The 23,243-nt window shown below is 42.2% G+C and overlaps 1 protein-coding gene across 3 annotated transcripts; it reads left to right on the top strand.

Annotated features, from left to right (window-relative positions):
- Positions 1-1,256: 1,256 nt before the first annotated feature.
- On the top strand, positions 1,257-21,838 carry LOC137108006 (stromal interaction molecule 1-like). Of its 3 annotated transcripts, XM_067492252.1 has the most exons (14): positions 1,257-1,382; positions 2,372-2,497; positions 7,249-7,379; positions 7,500-7,614; positions 9,403-9,511; positions 9,834-9,949; positions 10,154-10,325; positions 11,743-11,920; positions 12,043-12,210; positions 12,695-12,795; positions 13,120-13,355; positions 14,744-14,830; positions 17,001-17,064; positions 19,110-21,838. In XM_067492252.1, exons 2-14 carry the CDS (start codon positions 2,374-2,376, stop codon positions 19,558-19,560), a joined length of 2,052 nt encoding a protein of 683 aa, XP_067348353.1. In that variant the 5' UTR covers positions 1,257-1,382; positions 2,372-2,373; the 3' UTR covers positions 19,561-21,838. The 3 variants fall into 3 exon arrangements, with proteins under 3 accessions (XP_067348353.1, XP_067348354.1, XP_067348355.1); XM_067492253.1 differs by lacking the exon at positions 14,744-14,830; XM_067492254.1 differs by lacking the exons at positions 13,120-13,355; positions 14,744-14,830 and having other exon boundaries at positions 19,110-19,417.
- The last annotated feature ends 1,405 nt before the right edge of the window (positions 21,839-23,243 follow it).

Here is a 23,243-nt window from a genome sequence, read left to right as displayed (position 1 = left end):
AGGAAGTGGTGGAGCAAGTTTGAGGAAGTTTACTGTGTGTGTGTGTGTGTGTGTGTGTGTGTGTGTGAGAGAGAGTGTGTGGTTCCCAAACCTTCACAGATCTGTTGGGGTGCGGACTCGTTAAGAGTGGTCAGGTCAGAACCAGGATCAGGGACTTTGGACTGTACTGTGTCAGTGTGTTTCTGTTTTGTTCAGAAATATTTAAAAAAATATTTTTTCATGAAACTGAAGTGATTTGTTCACGTAAGCTAAGCCCCGCCCACCACAGGACCACAGGTGAATTGGTCCTCACCCCCCAACACAGACGGGATCCCCAGACTGTTTCCACCATGTACTGAAGTTTTTTGGAGATTTTGTCTTATTGTGCTCATTAACAAAGAGATGAATCAGCTGTTTCCACCCAACCCACTGCTTCCAGCCTCTGATTGGCTGAACACACCTGATCCAGGTAACAAGCTCTCTGGGTTCAGGGGACCAGGGTTTGTACGGAACATTTACTCTTCTTCTTCTTGTTGGACGGCACCTGAACTTCCCGTCAGATGGTTTACACACTTCCAATGTTCAGTTTTAGAGCCTCAGCTCTGGAGCGAGTGAGCTGTAGCGTTTTCTGCATCTCGCCTGTTTGCCCGCCAGGTGGCGCCACGACACCGGTGCGTCCGCTACTTTTTGGTGCTGTGGGAAATTAGACAAAGTGGATATTTTACTCAAGACTAAGCTGCCACCTCATGTCAAACAGTTGATGAAGATCATAAAAAGCTTTAGAAACACTAAGTGATTGTTTTCACCATGTAAATGAATATTTGTGCATTCAATGTAATAACCAAAGCTCAGTCACATAATTAAAAAGGAAATGTCCAGTATTTCTGTATTTTTAATTTAATTAATTCAAACATTTTTTAAGAACAAAAAGGCATTAATTATATATATATATATATATATACACACACACATTTAAATTGTGCTTTTAGATTTAAAAGGACAATTCTTTTTCAAAATGATCAACTGAAATCTGCATTCTCTTAGCCCTAAATACAATATAAAATATCCCAATTATAAAACTTTACTTAAAACTTATACAGACAAACACAGAATGTTGATCAATTAATTTAAATAAACGTATCAATTGTTCTGCTGATTGTTAAACTACACTGCAGCTAATAAAATGAGCTGCGTGTTTTCGAAGCCTGTTGCTGGTCCGTGAACGCAGCGCGGGCGGACCTCTTCACGTCGTCTAATTTTTTTTTGTTTCTTTTACTGAGCAGAAGTTTGCAGAGTTTGAGGCGCAGGGAGGAGAAGTGAGGAACAAACTGTTCTGTTATCGGACTCATCGGTCAGCGCTGATCGGATCGGATCGATGGATTAGAGGAGCGGAAGCTGCAGAGGTGAGTTAGGACTTCAGGCTTTAAATCGTGAGTTTGCGGCTCTGGGAGCTGAAATTGCGGCTGAAGCGCGTCTTTTTCCTGTGAAACGCGACATCTGTTTAACCTCTGACCCCTAACAAACTTTATTTAAAAGGTAACAATCCGCTCTGATGGCAGCAGATTAAGTGAACTACGGGAGCCGGGATCAGATTAATCAATAGCTGATCGATACTTATTGGATCGTGGTAACGTGCTGCCGCCGCTCAGGTTAACGTGGTTTACAGGTAAAAACGTTTCTGAGTCTGTTTTCCTGTTCAGAGGACAGTGAACGCGTCCATGTGACGAGACTTTGTATTTCTCATTCATCAGCAGGTCCTGGTTTCTCTTTGACCCCCTTTGTGTCTTAGTTTCACTCAGTAAAACACAGAAGCAAGTAGACAAGACTGTAAAACAACAAAGGAAGTACAGGCCCAGATCAGTAGGAGGAAATAGAAAAGATATTTCCAGAAAAACTGGGATGTTGTGCGTGAGGTCAATAACAGGAGTAAACCGTGATTTGAAACTAATTTCTGATTGTGAACTGAAGCTTTTTCTGTTACACCAAGCAGTGAAACGCCATTTATAAATGATCAGGAAACTGAAACGGTCGCCATTAGCTTTTCCTCTTGTTTAGTTTGAAAGTCGTTCACACTGGGCCAGAAACGTTCTGCTGGAATCACGATGCTGCTGATCCAGAACTGCATGAAGCTGAGTTGCCTGTTTGAACCCAGGGCCTCATTTTTGTTTCACCTCTCAGTGTTGTCAGCTACATGATGATGGGGGAAACTTGTGGTCCTCCACAAACCGGCAGAGAAACGCCACATTATTAGGAACAGCTGCTGCACACTCTTGCAAATATTGAACCAGCCAATCACGTGGCAGCAGCAGCTCAGGTGTAAAATATTCTTTTAGTGACTCACATGACACTGGAACTGATGAACCCCCCTTTTCCCTTCCTTCTTTTTCCTCAGACATGGGGTGTCCGTGGCTGGTGTGTGTGTGTTTGCTGAGCGCGTGTGTCGGGGCTCACAGCGGATTGGATAGAAGTGACCACGCCCACACGGACCAACTGGTTTCCAATGACAACGCAGCCTCAGGTAGGAGACAGGCTTCAGTCATTTTAATGCAAAAATGTTGAATATTTGCTGGTTGCAGTTTCTTAGGTTTGACAATATATTACATAAGTTTGATAACTGGACTCTGATGTGATGAGTGATTTTAATCACAAAAAGAACAAGCAGATTATTAATAAAGAAAACGATCATTAGTTGATTAAAGAAGCTGAATTATATATTGTAATTAGCGATGGATGTCCACAAAACTACCACCAGATTCCTGTGATAATGAAGGAAACTGAATGTAGATCAGCAGCATCTTGTTTTCCTTTTGAATCTCTGCATAGTGGTTTTGAAAGTTTGTGTTGTTTTGGACCCTCCTAATAATAATAATAATAATAATAATAATAATAATAATAATAAATCCTTTATTGATCCCCATGGGGAAATTGTTGTTGGACTACACATCAGTGTCTTGTGGACAGGAGGCACCGCATTCATAGATGGTTGTTCTACCAACTGGGCCACAGCCGCCTGAGTTTTGTGGTGGTTTTTTGAGTCGTCGTGGTAGTTTTGAGTCTGTTATTGGGTCGTTTTTACACTTAAAGGCCACCAACTACCTTGGACCATTTTGTAGCAGGGACTCAGAGGAGTGTTCGTCACCACCTCATCCCTAACTTTTTCCTGTGTGTGTGTTTGAAGCATCTTCGTCTTTAATCAAAGCTCAAGTGTTTGCAGACTGTGTGTGTGCACTGAAGCAGAGCTGTGCAGCAGAGATAGCGTGGGAGCTAGCCGTTAGCTCCTCACCACAGTTTCCTAGAGGCGACACAACGTCAATGTCACAGGAAACTCAGTGACACAAATCAACAGTTTTCTTTGTTTGGAGGCTCTGTTCACTCATCGTGGACCAACATCGAGTTCCTACAGCTTGAGTTAAAGAGGCTTGAAGCTGCTGCGTTTGTCGTTGAAATATTTTGTAGTGCAGCACGTCAGGCGTCAGCGGCATCCTGGGAGGAGGAATGTGTCCGTCACTCTGCGGTTTCCGGTCGATTCACTCAGTAACAAAACACAAAACCACTTTAAAGAGATGCAAAATGACCTAAAAGATCATTTTGTTAAATAAATTTGACAATTTTTCTCTGGAGGTGTGCAGTACCAGCACGTGGGTGTGTCTGTTTCCTGAATGTGTTTGTGTTTCTTAAGGTGTGGACAGTTACATTTTGAGGCTTTCTAAAAGAGAAGTTGGAGCTGAAGCTGTTAAGAGAGGAAACACACAGTGTCTGATGGGAGATGAAGTTCCCTGCTGTTTGCGAGCTGATGTTCAGTGTTTGGCTTTGAGGCAACAGTCCTCATGTGTAACTTCATCACCCGACCTCCGATTTAATGCACAGACGTTTAAGCTTCAACCTGTGTCTCTTCATCTCTTCTTCTGTGGTGTCACAGTGGATGAGTTTAAACAGGCGATGGGATGTTCATATGTTTGTAGTTTTTAATGCATCAGGTGCAGTGGTGGTTTGTTGGTGTGACTGCAGCCTCTGTCTGGCCACTAAGTGTCACGTGGTGTCAGAAGGTGATAGGTGGGTAGTTTGTCAGTCAGTTGTTATTGTTAATAGTCCATTTTTGGAAAGTTCCTACAAAGAGACTCAGAACCACCACAGAGCTGCAAAAAACATAAAACAGGCTTAAAATAGCTGCAATGATGCAAAGCACCACAGAGACCATCAAAATGACTGTAAGACATAGACTGTACACGCTATTACAAAGAGACACAAGCACACTCACACTCAGAGCAACTGCAGGGATTCAACACAATGAGAGAGACTCAACAAGACAAAAAGGAAAGAGAATGAAGAAAGTAAGAGACTGTAGGAGCACAGCACAGCACTGCACAGCACAGCACAGCACAGTATACCAGTATTTCTGGTTTTCTGCCGTTTTGTGGCCTGTGGTCCAGTTCAGATGCTTTATGCTGAGTTTCTGAGCTGGGAACAGCTCAGCAAACGGGATCTGCCAGTCGATCTGTGGTCTGTGATTCTGACAAACACACACATGCTGCAATAAGTGTGTTTTTATACTTTGCAAGTAGCAAATTGTCTGTACGGGTTGTTTTGGTGTGTTGTCAAGGAAGCTTAGAGTGACAACCACAAACCTGCTCCTCTACAGGCCTCAGTTCCTGGGAACTATCACACACACACTCAGCTGAGCAATCAAGCAGAAACTCTCAGGCTGAAATGACCAAATGTAGTCATGAAGTTCTCACTCGGATCTGTTTAAGTGGCCTCCGTTGTCATGACGCCTGCAGCGGCTGCAGATAAGTGAACTGATGGATGGTGGTGGATGTTGCTGTTAGCTGAGTCTCTGTCACCGTCATTCTGCAGACACACAGCATCACTTCATTATGTCTGCTGTTCATCGAATAAACCACAAATATTTGGAGTTGAACAAATGTATTTTCCCTGTGTGTACAGTCAACTTAAGAGCTTCTTTCTTTCACTCTCGCTATTTGCAGAAAAATGTTTAAACCAAACCCCAAAATGTGCATAGACTGTTCTGTATATTCATTTTACCGTGTCACTTTATTGGGATTAAGGAAACCTGGTTACCAAAGGCAGAGTTTTGTAGAAGAATGCAGATTTCTCTGCTGTGCAGACAAGTGACCAGGATTCTAATCGGCTTTCTTCAACTGTGCACGTGCCGAGCACAAAGCTGCAGACGGGAAAGAATAAATGAAAGTAGAGATTGTTAAAGGGGCAATGCCTCCTCAAAGTCCCTCAAATTCAGACAGTTCCTGTTGTGGATCAGCTGCATGTGTCTTTCCTTTGTCTCCCACTGAGCTGCAACACACAGTTAAAACTGTTAAAACCTGTGAGCCGGGTGGAGAAGTCAGGTTACGCTGCTGCTGCATGTGTTGGTGATTTCCAGTAACATGTAAAAGCTGGGAGTGTGATTCCCTTCACGTCAGACCCTCAGAGGACCCCTACACTGTGCAGACAGTTGGACTGAGGTAGGACATGAAGCAGGTCCGCTACTCTTTGTCAGATGTTACGATGTTTAAACAAACCTGTCTGGGTTCACACACTGTTCACATAACCACCTTCACAGAACTGAAGGTGATTATGTGACACAGTATCAAGCTTTTTGTAGCAAAAACCTTCAATGAGGAAACGGCAAAGTCTTCAGAACATTTTGACGAGGTTCACTTTGCGTCTTTTTCTCTGTCCTCACTGCACAGACATGATGTCTTTTCTTCAGCACAAACTCACTTTGTCTCGTTTAGTTTCACCCAGAGATCAACCTGAGTCCTGTAAACATGTTGAAATCTTTACTGATGACATTTACACACAAACAGCACAAAGTGCAGCAGCTAATCAAACCTCAGATGTGTGGAAATGTGGCTTTTGTGTTACAGTGGATGAAATCTGAAGAATTTGTTTTGGATGTGTCATGTTGAAACATGCAGACGCTGCTCGGTCACGTTCTGCTGTGACGTCAGCTACAGCTCAGTGCTGCTGCAATTTTCAAAGAAAAATTGTGAAAAAAGCCCAAAATTTGCAGACGTTAGTGTCTCAAAGGAGCAGATGTGGCGCTTTTCTTTGTCACGTCATTAAAAATGGAACATTTGTTGGAATGTTTGACCATAAAAGGATTATTTGAAAAACATAACCCAAACCAATGATTCAGTAATAAGAAGAAGTTGAATTATGTGTGATGGGCTTCAGTTCACGGCGTGTAATCAACATTACTATGACCGTCTGACTGAGGAACAGTTAAAAACGTGAAGTTCTGCAGCGTCTTTCTTCGCTGAACTTTATAGACGTTTATTCTGGAGACACATCAGAGATCATGACGTCCTCAGGATGTTTAAGTCTGAGTGAATCCCACTAACGTGTGTTTCATGTCTGTGTTCAGTTATGACTCTGACAATAAGTGTGAATCTTGATGCAGCGGTCGGTTTCTTTGCTTCACTTCTCCTCCGCTGCGTGGTTTGAACATTTCCAGCCCTGTGCTCTGACCCTAACCCCTGGGCCTACATGTCAAAGCCCACCCCTGACTTTAAACTGAACCTCAACAGGCTACATGCACAGGATATGATCATCCCACTAAATGATTGTTTCCCTCTCTCCGTGATCTTTATCCTGTCTGATCCGAGTCTCCAGTCAAACATTTCAGTGATTCTACTTCCATCTGTGGAGTTCAGTGAAGCGTCCCAAACAAAGATGGCTGCCAATGATGATGGATGTTTACTCCTGTTGCTGTTTTTGGCTGCAGGAGCAGAGTCGATGTTCACTCAGACGCGTTTCTCCTGCTGAAATCAGTTTAAATGCTCAGTCAAAGCTCCTGTTCTCCGCTTCTGTGTTGGACTTTATTTGTATGTTAATACTCAGGACATTTTGAGCCCAGGAAAGTCACGTACAGTAGATTAAATAATGATTTACTGTGTGGAAAGCAAACGTTTCAGCACATTCACTATTATCCAGGTAAACTTGCACGTGGCGGAATTAGAACGGCTCTGCTGGGCACAGACTCCTGAAGTTACTGTGGATGTTTTTGTTTGGAGATGCTCAGTTAAAAGACTCAAAACTACTCAGAAAAGTCCTGACACTATGTAACAGAGGAAAAATAAACCAGAAAAAAGTCAGAAATAGTCACAAAATGGCTAAAAAGAAAGGAGAGGGGCCCATTTTCAACCGATCCAACCATGAACGAACTAAACATAATAACCCTTTTAAAATGATGATTTGTCCACAACATACGATTTGACAGTTCACTTTCAGGTTGTTCCTGTTTTGCAGATCTGTGCGTGATCGACCCGGAGCTGTGTCTGGATGAGAACGCCCTGCTCAGCTTTGAGGCCATCTGCAGCATCCACAAGCAGATGGACGACGATGCCGACGGCTCGGTGGACACGGCCGAGACGGACGAGGTGAGACCAGACATGCGAGTAGACGGTGGTGACAGTGAAGGCAGAATGTGAACTGAGCTGATGTCTTAATCAAATGTCTTCAGTGGAGACTAAATATCAGAATGACGTCCTCCCCCACAGTTTCTCAGGGAGGACCTGAAATATCACGACCCCAAAGCCAAACACAGCAGCTTCCATCGGGCCGACCTGCAAATCAGCGTGGAGGACATGTGGAACACCTGGAAGAACTCTAAAGGTGTGTGTGTGTGTGTGTTGGGGGGGGGCTTTATTTTAATATGTGTATTATGTCTTTTGTGTGTCAGGCTGCCAGGAATCAGAGATTCAGAGGAAACTGTGACTCACAACATGAAGCATTTCAAACGCATGATGCCAACTGGCAGTAAATTAATATTTACTACTATTTTTTAAGCCAAATAAACAGGGTTTAACAGGAGGCAAAGGGGACGGCCGAGCTCCGCCCATCAGGGGCCTGAGCTCCACCTCAGAAGCCCCTAAACTGTCCGGCTAGTTTTCCTGTTGAATTCAACCTTTGAGCAAAAACAAATCTTTTTAATTGATATAAAAATGAGCGGCGTGGTGGTGCAGTGGTTAGCACTGGAGCCTCACAGCTACAAAGTCCTCGGTTCGAATCCCAGTGTTTACATGGGTTTCCTCCAGTTTCCTCCCACAGTCTGAAGACATTAATTGGTGTAGGTGTATGTGTTTGTCTGTCTGTGTGTTTCTCTGTGTTGGCCCTGAGACAGACTGGAGACCTGTCCAGTGTGGACCCGGGGGCAATGATGGGAAAGGCTCCAGCCCCCATGACACTGAACAGGATGAAAGCTCACAGAAAATTGTTGGATGCAGTTGCTCAACATGGTCACATGTGTCACAGAAAGAAACTGAGTAGCAGTTCCAGCCAAATTTGGATGCATTAGTTCTGCTCATGTGTATCTGAGTTAGTGGAATGTAAACTGGTAGTTTAGCTCTGTGGCGGCAGTTTTATGGATCGGTTTGCTGTTCTGTTAAAACGAGGGAGACCGGACGTTGACTGTGATGATGGACAAATGAAGAAGCGTAATGGTGAGCAGGCAGAGACGGCGAAGACACCTCAGTAAAATGATAGTGAAAGGTTCAACCTGACAGAACAAATGCACAATGATGTTGTTACAGTAAAAAACATGCGTCTCCACAAATCTAGAGAAGCTTTGTGCCTCTTACTGCAGCTATACCTTCATTAACTGTGTCTCGCTGTATCTGCACAGACACACTAAATGCTGGTATGAACGGCATCAGTAGAAAGACTTGTGGCCACTGTTCGTTGTATTTGCCACTGGGCTTGAAGAGAAGTGCAGCAGATTAGGGTGAAACTATCTGCAGCTCAGTTTTCATGCTCCACTCAAACTGTGGATCAGCTGTTTGGATAAAAGACAAAAGCCACAGGAAAATAAACAGCTCATCCTAAAAAGTAAAAAGAGTTTAAAATTAAGGGAAAACATAAAGGAGAAAATGAAGCATAAAAAGTCCTTCTCTTTATAGATGATTGAAGGAAAGATGGGAAAGGAAAAGAGAAATAAAGACAATGCATTAATAATGAATAAAAAAAGGACAGAAGGAAAAAAAGTAGGGAGGGAGGAAGAGGAGGAGGGAAAGGGACAGAAAGACAAAAATAAGCAAGGAAGTAAAGAAAAGAGAAAAGGAAATAAGACGGAAGGAAGGAAACAAGAAACAAAGAGGTGAGAAAGCAGCAGGGGAGGTTGAAAAGGAGACTCATCTTCTACTCGTTCAGGGTAAAAATACACTTCTATTTTTGGCTGCAGTTAATTTTCCAACTCTGTTTGTCACAGTGACGTAGAGAAAAGACAAAACTACAAACGCGTGGGAAAAGTTTATTTTTGGAAGAAAACAGAACAAAATGTTCAAACAGAAAAATGAATTTCATGTTGCAGTAGAAACATTTGTTTTAGTTTGTCTGTCACTCAGTACACAGATGAAGTATTAATGTAGTGTGTGTGTGTGTGTGTGTGTGTGTGTGTGCTGTCAGTGTATAACTGGACGTTGCAGGACGTGGAGGGCTGGCTGTTAAACCTGGAGCTTCCTCAGTACAAGGAGGCCTTCAGAAAACATCAGCTGGACGGAAAGGCCTTACCCAGGTACAGTGGTGGATGAAGTACACACAACTGTACTGAAGTGAAAGTATAAGTACACGAACATAAATATACTCTAGTAAAAGAAGTATAACTAGTAAGTAAACGAGTTATATTTTACTTAAAAGCAGGAAAGAAAAGTATTTTCTCCCTGGATGTTCTGTGGACCAGTGATGCTTCATGTTGGGGGAGGGGTCATTATTACTCTAATACATTTCTGCATTTTCTGCATTTGTTATTGGTTAATATTACTAATAGTTACCGCTTCCTGTAGAAACAGGCTTTTCTTTCCCAGTAACTGGTTACATGTCTCTCTCCTCTTGACCAGGCTGGCAGTGAAGAACACCACCCTTACAGTGATGGTGCTGAAGATTTTGGACCGGAGTCACACTCAGAAACTGCAGCTCAAAGCCCTGGAAGCTGTGCTGTTTGGACTTCCACCAGGTGTGTTTCTGTGGGTCACATGACTCCATTCTACTCAATTTAACTCCATCGTGCTTCATGAAAATCTTTTTAACTCTACATTTTGCTGCGGTGGCATAAAGAACCAAAATGTCTCCGTCCACAGTATTTTTTTGTGTGTATATTTAAAAAAAAAATATAAAAGTCTATATTTTCTGTGTTCTCTGTACTGTCTGTACCCTGCAGACCAGAGCTGGTGGAAGGACTGGATTCTGGGTTTGTCCATCCTAATGGCTCTGGGCGGCTGCTGGTTCGCTTACGTCCAGACCAGGAAGTCCAGAGACGACCTGGGAAAGTTGGTGAAGGACCTCGAGGGTCTGCAGAGGGCTGAACAGAGCCTCCTAGACCTGCAGGAGAAGTGAGTCCACCACCGCAGTACTGTTGTTAATACTACACGCAGTACTGCATTTAATGCCATTCACAGTACTGTGTTTATAACACTGCATTCAGGATTAGGTGTCTTACTCTGACTACTACAGTAACAGCAGTAGAGTGTATAAATACACAAAATTAACCTTTAAACTCCAACTGACCTGCTCACTAACCTGACACCTTGGGGCCTCTATCCCCTCCCTGCCTGTTGTATTCAGACAGAGACTGAAATCCAACAACAAAGTAACTTGACTGCAGTGAAACCACAAGCGTCCCGTCTTAATTAGAACATAATTCATCTTGTCCCCATGTTTTAATAAAATCGTGGCTACGGGATATTATTTTTCAGCCAGATGTCACTGAGACGGCTCAGTGGATTTGTTCCAGTACAAAAGTCTGGTTTTAAATGTTCTAATGACAGAAATATCCAGCACCAGGAAACAACGTCTGAAGTTATTTAAGAATATTTCCCAGTTATGAACATGATGAAGTGACAATAAGTTGAACTTATTTTACACCTGACACCAAGTGAAGCTAAATTACATTATATCCAGTAATAAAAGAAAAGCATTTTATTAAAGTTGCTCCTTATACACATTTAGCTGAATTTGTATTGTTCATCTGATTTATGTAAACGTGCAGCATGTGTCATATGATGCAGCCCTGAATCACTAGGGGCTTCACAGCCTGTACACCGTCAGTCCCTCCACCCTTTGTGCTGCTTGAATTTTCAGTCCATCAAAACTGTGAAATCGCTTTGAAAATCCACGTCGGATTGACTTGGGTGTGGCATGAAGTTTTTTTGTTTGGGGGGTTGAGCTAAGCCCCACATGTTTACGACATCTGGCTCCGCCCCTAGTTCAGGTTCAGTGCAGCATAGAGAAACACTATGAGAACTATGTGTTTGTTCCTCATACAGGCACCAAAACCAGTTTTAAAGCACAGGCTTAAGACTTTAAGAGCTCTGGGCTGAAGAAGGCTTTTTGTTAATGGGTGACGTCACAGATGTAGAAAACTGGGGGGGGTCAGGAGCATTCTGTCCTTATAAGGGCGAAGAATAACCAGCAGCTCACACACCCACAAATGCTGCTACTCTGCTAAACACATACCTGCTTGTACACACACACACACAAATGCAGTGTGTGTATATTTGTGTAAACACAAGTCACATTATACTGATAGTATTTCCGCTACTACAAATGCTTATACTTATACTAGTATTGCTATGACTGATGTAATACTATGGATCATCGCTAGTGTTGTCACTAGTATTACTACATTTAATAACATCACTACTACAACTAGTACAACTGTTATTTACTATTTGTGTTGTTACTAAGTAAACGTTTGTAATAACGTACAGTAATATTCCCTTTGTTTCACGGACTCTTTGTTACTGTCAGACTGCAGAAGGCTCAGGAGGAGCAGCGCTGTGTTCAGGTGGAGAAGGTGAAGGTGGAGGAGAAGCTGAGGAATGAGATCAACTCGGCCAAACTGGAAGCTCAGCGGCTCCAAGAGCTCAGACAGGGAACAGAGAACGACAGGAGCAGTCAGAAATATGCTGAAGAGGAGCTGGAGCAAGTAAGACGACAAGAATACTATATGATGGAGGAGGACAGGAGGAACTTCCAGGTGCTGTCAACACACCGGAGCCACATGACAATATCCTGAAAGGGGTGTGTGTGTGTGTGTGTGTGTTTCAGGTACGCATGGCGCTGAAGAAGGCAGAGAGGGAGCTGGAGTCTCGAGCTCGCTGGGTGCCGCCGGAGGCTCTGCAGAAATGGCTGCAGCTGACGCACGAGATTGAAGTTCAGTACTACAACATCAAGAAACAGAGTGCGGAGAGGCAGCTGCTGCAGGCCAGAGAGGGGGTGAGCTTCACCGTGAAAAAAGAACCACACACGTCTGTAAATACCTGCAAAAAAGCCTTTGGGTCAATTTTGTAAAAGTAGATACGTCCACGAAATATTGATAAATAAGTTGTGATGTTGCAACATGCATTTATCACCATTACTGCTACTTTTTACATAAAGCTCCATATTCGACAGAGACTGAAATGCGATGCACCTTCTTGTAAGTGCATCTTTCTCTGCACCGATTTATCTTAGCCAAATACTATTAATGTCAAAAAGTCAAGCCCAGCTAACTCTTTTTCAGCCTTTGAGTCTTGTCTGCAGTGTCCATATGGACACAAGAAGGTAGAGCAGGAAGAGCCTGCAAAGCAAAACCCAGGGCAACAGGAAGCCTAAAGAAGTCGCTGCTCGTTAAACTAATTACTGCAGTAAAAACACAAAGCAGCACGTCGACCGTTTCACCAAATGAACAATAAAAGACTTTATGCTGGTGATGTTGCAGGCAGAGAAGATCAAGAAGAAGAGGAGTTCTCTGTTCGGGACCTTTCATGTGGCTCACAGCTCCTCGCTGGACGACGTCGACCACAAGATCCTCTCTGCCAAGTGAGTGACCTTTGACCCTGAACGCACTGACAAATTTAACGTCACAGATTTGCTCTGCAGGCTGTTGGTTCAGGGCCTGAACGTGTGAGTAGTGAAAGATTTGGTCACATTGTTCCTTAGTGCAGGTACTTTATTTAACTCACAACCATGATGTGGCACCACTGCAGATGCTGCTGTGACAAACTTAAAAAAGGCGACTTTGTGAGCTTAGTCACGCTCAGCGTCACTTTTATGAAATGGCCAGAGTACGGCATCTTCAAGCCTTGTTTCCCAGTTACTTACTGTAACTGAGTAATGATACTGAGTGACTGCGTCCCCCCTCAGACAGGCCTTGGCCGAGGTGACGACGGCGCTGCGGGAGAAACTGCACCGCTGGCAACAGATTGAGTCTCTAACAGGGTTTTGTGTGGTCAATAATCCGGGTATGGGAGCGCTGGCTGCTGCACTCAACCTGGACCCGTCCTTCCTCGGCCTGCGACCTACGAACCCTCAGCACCTCCTCCTGTCCGATGACCTCGACGACATGGACGAGGACATCTTGTCTCATGGGACGCTGCAGTGTAAGTCTGCGTGTCAAAACCTCAGTCACCACCAAATATTCGGGTGATATTTCATATTTTCCTTTTTGTCAACACAACCTGTGCAGGTGACATCTGCCACTAACAGATGTTACCTGTTCCTCCGCTAACAGTCCAAAAACGTTCACCACCCTGCTGCCACAAACACTCATTAGAGCATCAAACCTGGATTAATCCGCCACAGAAAATGGTCCCCAACAACTGTACAAATTGTCCCTGTTTTCCATTTAAAAACAGCAGGATTTCGTACTTCTGGTCCAAGACCCACTGATCCCAGACACAGACTGAGTCCTATTTAAAATGTTAGTGGCACAAGATTAAAGCTGAGTTTTTGTGGCAGCAGGACAATGGCGGTGACACTAAGTCAAAATAAACTACAGAGTGGTGAAGGAAAATGTTACCTAGTCCAACAATTTCCATTCTGACGATTTGCTGCTCAACTGTTTAAGGTCAATTCTTCAGTGATTCTCTCGTTTGATGTGAAGAGGCTCCATTATATATGAGCCTGTATGATGTTTTATGCTAAAAAGAGTATTTCTCCTGTGTTTTTTATGCAGCGGCTCTTCTGGCAAAGTGAGTGAAATAATTAGCGTCACTTGCTGTGTCTTTGAGGCCGTTGGTGACCTTAGTGGGTGTGGGAACCCAAAGACAATGACAATATGGTTTTCTGCATAATGTGGTGATGAAATGTGATGTGATCTTCACCAAAGTCACAAATATCAACCAGCACAATATTTCTAAGCTGATAAAACACATGGTCTTTCATGTCTTTATTTGACGTTACTCTTTGAAGCTACACACATATAAAAACTCTTCATCATATGTTTTCCTGGATCTTTTTTGTGACATAATGGTTCATATCAGCTGATGCTGCTTGTGAACCAGTCAAACACTGACTTATAAAGCCACTCAAGCATTGTCCAAGTTTCTCCTAAAAACACCTCCATTCTCAATTCCTTGCTTGGACTCCAGGTGATGTTTGGTGACATCAGAAGTTTTTTCAGCACCACTTTATTTAATAGGTGGGTTTAACAAAGACATGAAAGACTGTGACATATTATGTTTGACTTTATAAAAAGTGATCTGATCTTCACTAAACAATGTATGTAAAAAGCAAGAAAATGCAAAGTACCTTACTTTTTAAATATGTGTAATATTGATACAAAACTTGAATGTAGACGTTCAGACGGTAAAGTGATTAAAAAAAAAAAATCCACTAATCCCTTAATGGAAGAAGAGTGCGGCAACATTCCTGTTTGAAATATCAAAGAAATGAGGATAAACGAGGAAACGTGACCTGACCTGTGTCCATCCCCTCCTCTCATTGGTCCTCTTTTCTTGGCATCTCTCTCCTGAATGGCTCCCTACAGATGCAGCGTGGCAAATGGACCGGCGAGTGAGCGACCTCTGGCCCCTGAGTGGCATCACAGACAGCCAGTCACCATGGAAACACTCCGGTTGGCCCCTTCCCTCCTTCAGCCTCCCTGTTTTCTGATTGGTTCATACCTCTGTACAATCGCCAGTGAAAGCTGACCGATCAGCTAATCCTTCAGTTATCTCAGTCACAGTTCCCACTGATACTGGAGGCGTTTCTGGGGTCAGAAAAGCCAGAAACATCTTTTTTAAAAATTACATCGAACATATCAAAAATAAAATAGGCAAATGTGAAAACATTTAATAAATGTATTATTTTTAGCCATTAAAACAAATAATTAGCCTGACCAAAAATATTTATACTATTTTACACTCAGTGTTAAATAAAAGATAAAACTAGTGATGTCCCAATGCTCCTCTGTGTACTTTTCCTTTGGGCTGTTTCCTTTCAGGGGTCTTCACAGCGAATCATGTGCCTCCATCTAACTCTGTCCTCTACATCCTCTTCTCTCACACCAACTAACTTCATGTCCTCTCTCACTACATCCATAAATCTCCTCTTTGCTCTTCCTCTAGACCTCCTGCCTGGCAGCTCCAACCTCAGCATCCTTCTACCGATATATTCACAGTTTCTCCTCTGAACATGTCCAAACCACCTCAATCTGGCCTCTCTGACTTTATGTCCAACACATCTAACATGAGCTGTCCCTCTGATGTCCTCATTCCTGATCCTGAACCTCAACATCTTATGCTCTGCTACCTCCAGCTCTGCTTGTCTCTAAGCCGAACAACATCTCTGGTCTCACCACCATCTAGAACATCTTTCCTTTCATTCTCGCTGATACTCGTATCACACAACACACCTGACACTTTTCTCCACCCGTTCCAACCTGCCTGCACTCGCCTCTTCACCTCTTTTCCACACTCACCGTTGCTCTGAACCGTTGACCCTAAGTACGTTAAGGTCCTGCACCTTCTTCACCTCTGCTCCCTGTAACCTCACCGTTCCACCTGGGTCCCTCTCATTCACACACATGTATTCTGTCTTACTGCAACTAAGCTTCATTCCTCTGTTTTCCAGAGCAGACCTCCACCTCTCTAGATTTTCCTCCACCTGCTCTCGCTAAAGAACCCTGTATTTGCAAGTACTCAGTCTTGGGACATCCCATTTTCATAACTCTGCTCCAGAGAGAGAAGAGTAATTTTTAAAAAATTGATCAAAATGACTCATTTTGACTAAGCAGCACCTTTAAATACAGATTTTGCAATAATGTCTTAGGTCTGAATAACCCGGTGAGACGTCAGTGTGTTTGACAGAGGTATAAATCAGCTGAGTTGGCTTCACATGAGCATTTGGGAATCCCCAGCTTTAACAGACAGTGTGTGCAGTTAACTTTGACTGGTCAGAATTGAAATTAAAGATATTTTTAAAAGAACTTTGACTTGTTGCAATAGAAATATAATCACTGATAAATCAAATTACAGATTTGACTAGTTGTAAATGCATTGTACATATTACATTTGTCAGTCTATCAATGGTTAAAGTAAAATTTAACTACAGCTTGGTGACGTATTTTGCTCATGATGAGGGAAAAGTCCATGTGAACACCTCCTCACCTGTGTAGCTTCACCCTGCTCCTCCTCCACCTTCCTCACTCCTTTTGTTTGTTTAAACAGACATTCGCTCCCTCTGAAGACCTGGAGAATATAACACCATCTTAACCATTTAACCTGCCTCCTGCTCCTCTGTTCTTCACTAACATCCACTTACAGGTCTGCAGCAGTAAACAGCATGAAGTAAATGGTTTATTTCAGCTTTGGCTCTGGGACAAGTCACTTCAAACTGAACCACCACAGATCCTGAAATCTTTCTCTGAAAAGAGAATAAACAACTGAGAGAGTTCTTTCCCATTTCCCATACACAGATTGGAGTCGGCGTGAACACAGAAATTTTACTACCTACAACTATAATTCAAAATTCAAAAATTTCCCCACGTTTTTATGCCTTTTGTATATAATAGCTTGAGCAAAATGCTGAAATATCCACAGGCTTTGTGAAGAGAGCTGGTGGCTTCTCTCTAAACTAATGTAAAAACACGTTTCTCTCGAGGACATGCTGCTTGGTAAATCTCTCCTCTGCACTTGTGACACTTTGTTTCAAGAAGTATCTTGTGCTTTTTGAGCTGAACTTCCTGGGTTACTTGTTCACAAAATAAAGCAATAGTTTAAATGTTTCTCCCTCCTCTTCTGCAGCTCAGAACCTGACGCCCCTGCGACAGCGGATGGTAGAACCTGCTTTGACGTTCAGCTCTCAAAGGTTGGTAGAATTACTTAGTGGTCACTATCAAATAACTGGAGTTCTCCACTGTCTTCCCTCTTCATTAGCTCTCTGTCTCTCTCTCTCTCTCTCTCAGCGTAATGTGTCTCCTCTTTTTTCTTTCTTCTCCCCTGTACTGTCACTCTGCTGCAAAGCAAACACACGCACAAAACTCAGGACGCAGCGTTTTCTGTCACTACACAGTTAAAATCGTTGAGTCAGGCTTTAAAATAAGTCACTGGTGGAAGAGAAATCAAGTCACTTTACAAACTTAAGTGCATGGACACATTCCCAGATGTACCCAGGTTACATGCAGAGCATCCAGAAAGTATCCCAGCACTTAACGTTTTCCACATTTTATTATGTTACATCTTATTCCAAAATGGATCAAATTCATTATTTTACTCTACAAACAATACCCCACAATGACAACATGAAAGGAGTTTGTTTGAAATCTTTGCAAATTTATTCAAAATAAAACAAAGTATTCATGGCCTTTGTCATGACACTCAAAATTGAGCTCAGGTGCCTCCTGTTTCCACTGATCATCCTTGAGAAGTTTGTACAACATGACTAGATTCCACCTGTGGGAAATTCAGTTTATTGGACATGATTTAGAAAACCATGCACCTGTCTATATAAGGTCCCACAGTCAACTGTGCACGTCAGAGCACAAACCAAGACATGAAGTTTAAGGAATTGTCTGTAGACCTCCACCAATCAGGCCTGTATGGTAGAGGGGCCAGAGACAAACTACTCCTAAAAGTAAAAGGCACCTGAAGGAATCTCAGACCATGAGAAACAAAATTCTCTGGTCTGATGAAACAAAGACTGAACTCTTTGGCCTGAATGCCAAGTGTCATGTCTGGAGAAATCCAGGCACCACTCACCACCTGGAACAACACCATCCCTACAGTGAAGCATGGTGGTGGCAGCATCAGGCTGTGGGGATGTTTTTCAACGGCAGGAACTGGGAGACTAGTCAGGATCAAGAGAAAGGTGAATGCAGCAATGTACAGAGACATCCTTGATGAAAACCTGTTCCAGAGCTCTAGGACAACGGTTCATCTTTCAACAGGACAACAACCCTAAGCCCACAGCTAAGATAACAAATAAAGGGCTATGGGGCAACTCTGGGAATGTCCTTGAGTGGCCCAGCCAGACACCAGACTTGAAGCCGATTGAACATCTGAAACTGTCTGTGCAGCGATGCTCCCCATCCAACCTGAACGGGCTTGAGAGGTGCTGCAAAGAAGGATGGAAGAAACTGCCCAAACATAGGTGTATCACACTTGTAGCATCATACTCAGAAAGACATGAGGCTGTAATTGGTGCTAAAGGAGCTTCAGCATAGTATTAAGCAAAGGCTGTGAATACTTGACTACATGTGATATTTTGTGTTCTTGCACCAGAGCTCAATTTTGAGTGTCATTGCAAAAACCATGAATACTTTGTTTCATTTTTAATAAATGTGTCATTATGGAGTATTGTTTGTAGAATTTTAAGGGAAATAATGAATTTGATCCATTTTGGAATAAGTCAAGTCCTGGGATACTTTCTCGATGCACTGGAAGTGCATTTAAACACAGTCAATGTTCTGCTCTAACGAGTGAGGAAGCAACACATCTACAAGTCCAGTACAAGAAGACCAACATGTTCCCAGGTACCATCGCCCAAACGTAAAAGATCTTGAAACAGATGCTGTTAATAGTTAGTTGAACCAAAATGTGTTGAGAATTTTGATTATTGGATTAAATTGAATCAGACATTCGTCTCCCCAGAGACAGAATCCCTGCTGACTTCAGAGCTAAGGAACATTTGTCCGATACCAGTTGATAATCAGCTTCAGCTGTACTTTGTGTTCACGCTAACATCATGAAATAGTGCGTCAGTCCTTTGTACTGAGAGAGGATTTCGGAACATGAGCAGTTTTTGATGGGCCTGAACAGATGACATCCTGCTTTCATACTACATCCATGTTAGCAACATTAACGTTAATCCTCCAGCTCACCTCGTGTTTTTGCTGTCTTACATCTCTTTCTCAGGGAAACCATGAACCGCTCAGACTCGGACTCCTTCCTGCCTCTGGCGCACAGCGAGCCACGAAGCTTGTACGGCTCCAAGCCCATCATCCTGTCATCAAGGGTCCAAACCCTTCAGGGTCAGGGTTCTGGGCTCAGCAAAGGAGGAGGGGGAGGAGGAGGAGGACTTGAGAAGAGTTCCAGTCTCGGGGAGTTAAGGGGCAGCCCCACCAGCAACCTCAACTCATCCTGCTCCACCCGTTCCCTCTGCATCACGTCAGACATCACCGACAGCCCGGTCATCTTCTCGTCCTCCGCCTCGTCCAGCTCGTCAAGCAGCGGTCGGGCGACAGTCCTCCAGGTCCAAGCCAAGAGGAGCCCAGTGGAGGAGAATGGAGGTGAGGAGAGCGAGTCGTCTGGCAGCCGGAGAAGAAGCGCTTTTAACAAGATTTTCAAGAAGAAGCAGGGACGTTAATAAAAGTGAAACGTGTTACTGACGGACTCACCATGAGACCTGGATTATTAACGTGATTAAAATTGTTGCTCACAGGAAACATCAGTTGTTTTTTTTACTGCTTCACGTGTTCGCTGTTATTCAAATCATTTGTCTTATTGTTTCTCTGTTAAATGGGGACATTTTCAACTCACAGCTGGTACGACAAAGGACAGAGGTCATGAAGGTCAACACAAGTCCTGCAACAACACAAACCACAGAACAACAAGAAGAAATAAACAATCCCTTGTCGACTTTTCTGGATATCTTCTTGTTTTTTCGACAATCATCACCTTGTATATTAGAAGGTCTATTTAAACATAGAAAGATCACGAAACTTTTGTCAGCTAACAATTAATCTACAGCAAGGTACAAAGAGAAGTCACTGTACTGAAATTGTGTTCAGTCATTGAATTACTTGAGTCACATTACTCATGTTAACTCTCTGGTTGGTTGGATGCAGAAGACAAAAAGGCAGCTTCACCTCTCGGGTTCAGACCAAAGACTGATTTTCTTTCTCTCTTTTTTATGGCAAAGAATGAACTGAACAGCCTCCTCCAAAGTTCTGCAGCAGTAACTGTGGCGTAAATGTTTGACACAGTTTTGGAAGGTTGGAGGTGCAGGGGTTCTGACCCCTTACGTTATGCAGCCTGAAGGCTGATGCTATGTTCAGGTCTCATAACAGTAACTTCCATTCACATTAAGTTCAAAGTCAGTGACAGAAACGCTTTCTATTCTGAAAACCATTTTTTTTATGCCAATTTTAATTTCACCGTCAAAGGTGAACAATGCCTGAAATAATAGATATGAAAAGTTTCCATCTCTGTGTTGAGAATAAAGGGGAGTCCAGCCTCACAGAGACAAAAGCTAATGGCGCATTCAGGTGCTTCTCTCTGACTAGGAGTAATAAATTGGGACCAGTTTGACTTGGCAGTGAAATGTATTTGCATGATGAATTTGAGGTGATGTTAAACAAGTGAGCAGTGAGCTGTAGATTATACAGCAGAAATTGTTTTACAATCTTAAGACTTTGAGGATGAACTGGTTGCAGTATATCTGTTAGAAGGGTGATGGGAACTTTCATGGTTTTCTTTAAATGCTGTTTTACACTGTGTGTATATATATCAGAGCAGATTTTAAGAGTTTATGTGTTTTGGCAGTTGAGGGGCTTTGTTTTTATGCTTGTTTCACCACCTAACAGCTCCACAAGTCTCTTGTTCTGCATCTCTGTGTTCATTCTGCACTTTTCCAGTTGTTTTTTAAAACTGGTCGCAAATCATAAATGTCTATTGCACAAAAAAGCTCAAAACTCCAGCAAACAACTTTACTGAACAACTTTAGGACGTTTGAGGCCCCGTCAGGGTCTGTGTTGCTGGAGTTTTGCCTGCTTGCTTCACCTCATCTCTGCGTATTAAAAAAGGTGAAGTTGTGTCAGAAGTTCCCAGTTTGTCAGCTACATGTGCACAAATGACGAAACACTGAGTTGCAGGAAGGGGAATTATTACACTTATAAAGTCCATCAACACTGAGTGCAATGCAACAATTAACTTTAAATGACCAAGAATTTATGAGCAACTATTATGACATCAGATTTAGTGTTTAACGTTCTCAGTTTATGTTGTAGACTGTTGGTCGGACAAAGCGACAGCAGAAATACTGTTGCATGTTGGACAGATTGTCCCTTCAGCCAAATTATGATCTGTAATACAGAATTTGACTTGAGAGTAAAGTAACAAGCAACTGTTTTGTTTCCGTCCTAAAACTCAGGTCTTATATTGGTAAAAATATGGAAAGATTTTAAAGTTGTACTCAGCTCATATTCACATCAGGTCACTTCACCTCATGAAGACTTCGTCACCTGCCGTCATAAAAACAGCCCGGGGTCTTTTTCTTGAACGAATTTGTTTGCTGTTCACCTGTGGAGATAATGTGAGAGTACAAACATGTTTGCACAGTTTGGCTTCACTGAAACACACACAGAAAGGAATCAGCTGACACGTTTTGTCTGAGGCAGGATGTTCTGCAGGAAGTTTCATTCACCTTAACTTTATTTACTCTGAACAAAGACGAATGTCACCATGAGCTTGATAAGGAAACCAGCAGTGTGTGTGTGAGAGCAGCTGCTTAAGAACCTCGTTACCCAGAAATCCTGTCACATGACATCAAATAACTAAACATTCACACATTTTGTTAATACAACTTGTAGGAACAGTTGTGTTTATTTATGAATCTAAATTCAGCAATAAACTGTTTGAAAGCACATTAATTGCTCTGATGAATTTCTCTGAATGAACATCTCGACTGTTGCTCATCAGCGTCAGCATAAAGAATTTGTTCCTCTCTATCTTTCTGTGGAAGTTCACTGTTCCTGATTCTGAAACAGCCTCTGGTCTCAGGCGACATCGTTCAGCTGCTGTAAACGTGTCAGCGTGACGTCATGTTTGTCAAGACTCTCCATAAAAACTCAATAAATACAGCAATTATGTCATTCAAATTTACTGATTACAGTTTTCTAAAGACTTGAGTCATGAAAACATTTTTGATTTAATTTGAAAAACATGCTCTTGAATAAATAAATTAGCCGGACCAATGATTCTGATTGTACCGAAACCATTCAATCACTTAAGTCAATTTATTGAATCTGTATTTATTCTTTACATTACTTCATTTGCTCTTTAGTGAAATGATTTAATAATTACAAACTTAAATTAAAGACTTATTTAATCCAGTACTGCAAATACTTTAAATAAAACTTAATTTGACTTGATCCAATCACTAAATTTATGTTCTTGAATGACAGAATGGATTTATTTGTCATTGCATAAATATAGTACACAAATTAAAAATGCAGACTGTAGGTGCTGTCGTTCAATCATAGTGAACACGAATCTTAAAGGGATAAAAATACATGGCATAGAATGATTTAGCTAAAATTGTATTTTTATTTGTGCTGTTTACTGACTACGTCGTGCTCTCGAACTAACGAATGATGCTCTAAAATTCATAACTCAAGCTTTTTAATGTTCAAATGTTAAAGTCAGGCTTTTACTTTAAAAAATTTGCTCTTAAATAGCTTCATTTCTCCTGCCAAACCTTTTTAAAATGTTCCTGAACTGGGCAATTTATGCTCTAGAATTAAGAAATGAACTTAATTGTCCTCAAAAGACTCAGTTTGTGCAATTATATAACTTAATTTGTGCCACTGAAATCCTACTCCTGATTTAACAGCACATCTCCTTCATTTAATTTTTGCTCGAATCCATGCGCTTAAATTAATAACTTGCACACTGATTTAATTTGTGCTCTTGGATGACTCAGCGTGTGCTCTTTGATATTATGACTCTCTGGCATCTTTTTTCAGTTTTCAAACTTTCCACAGAATTCTCAGCTATTTCCCGCACAACTTGAAACTCGGGGTTTCCACGTCTAAATTGAATTAGGAGGATGGAAACGATCTGTAGAACCTGGACATCAGTCAGAACAAACCTGCTGAGAAATGGAAGTGTACTGCAGTTTTCTCCCTGACCGACCTAAAGGGCTGCAAAACTACAAAACCACCTTTTTACGTTTCTCAAAGCTTCACTGCACAAAGAAATAAGAGAAAGTTTATTTAGACCAGGTGTCTTTTATCTCCCTTTATAAGAAAAGTTGTTTAATCATCATTA

This window comes from Channa argus, chromosome 22, assembly GCF_033026475.1.
Source record: "Channa argus isolate prfri chromosome 22, Channa argus male v1.0, whole genome shotgun sequence".
NCBI lineage: Eukaryota > Metazoa > Chordata > Actinopteri > Anabantiformes > Channidae > Channa > Channa argus.
This window is presented reverse-complemented; position numbering and strand designations above follow the sequence as displayed.

Bases quoted from the DNA above. Each gene is read 5' to 3' on its own strand.
- LOC137108006 (XM_067492252.1), top strand. From the start codon at position 2,374: ATGGGGTGTCCGTGGCTGGTGTGTGTGTGTTTGCTGAGCGCGTGTGTC. The intron at 7,380-7,499 runs GTGAGACCAGAC...CCTCCCCCACAG, and splicing joins ACACGGCCGAGACGGACGAG to TTTCTCAGGGAGGACCTGAA. The intron at 9,512-9,833 runs GTACAGTGGTGG...CCTCTTGACCAG, and splicing joins GACGGAAAGGCCTTACCCAG to GCTGGCAGTGAAGAACACCA.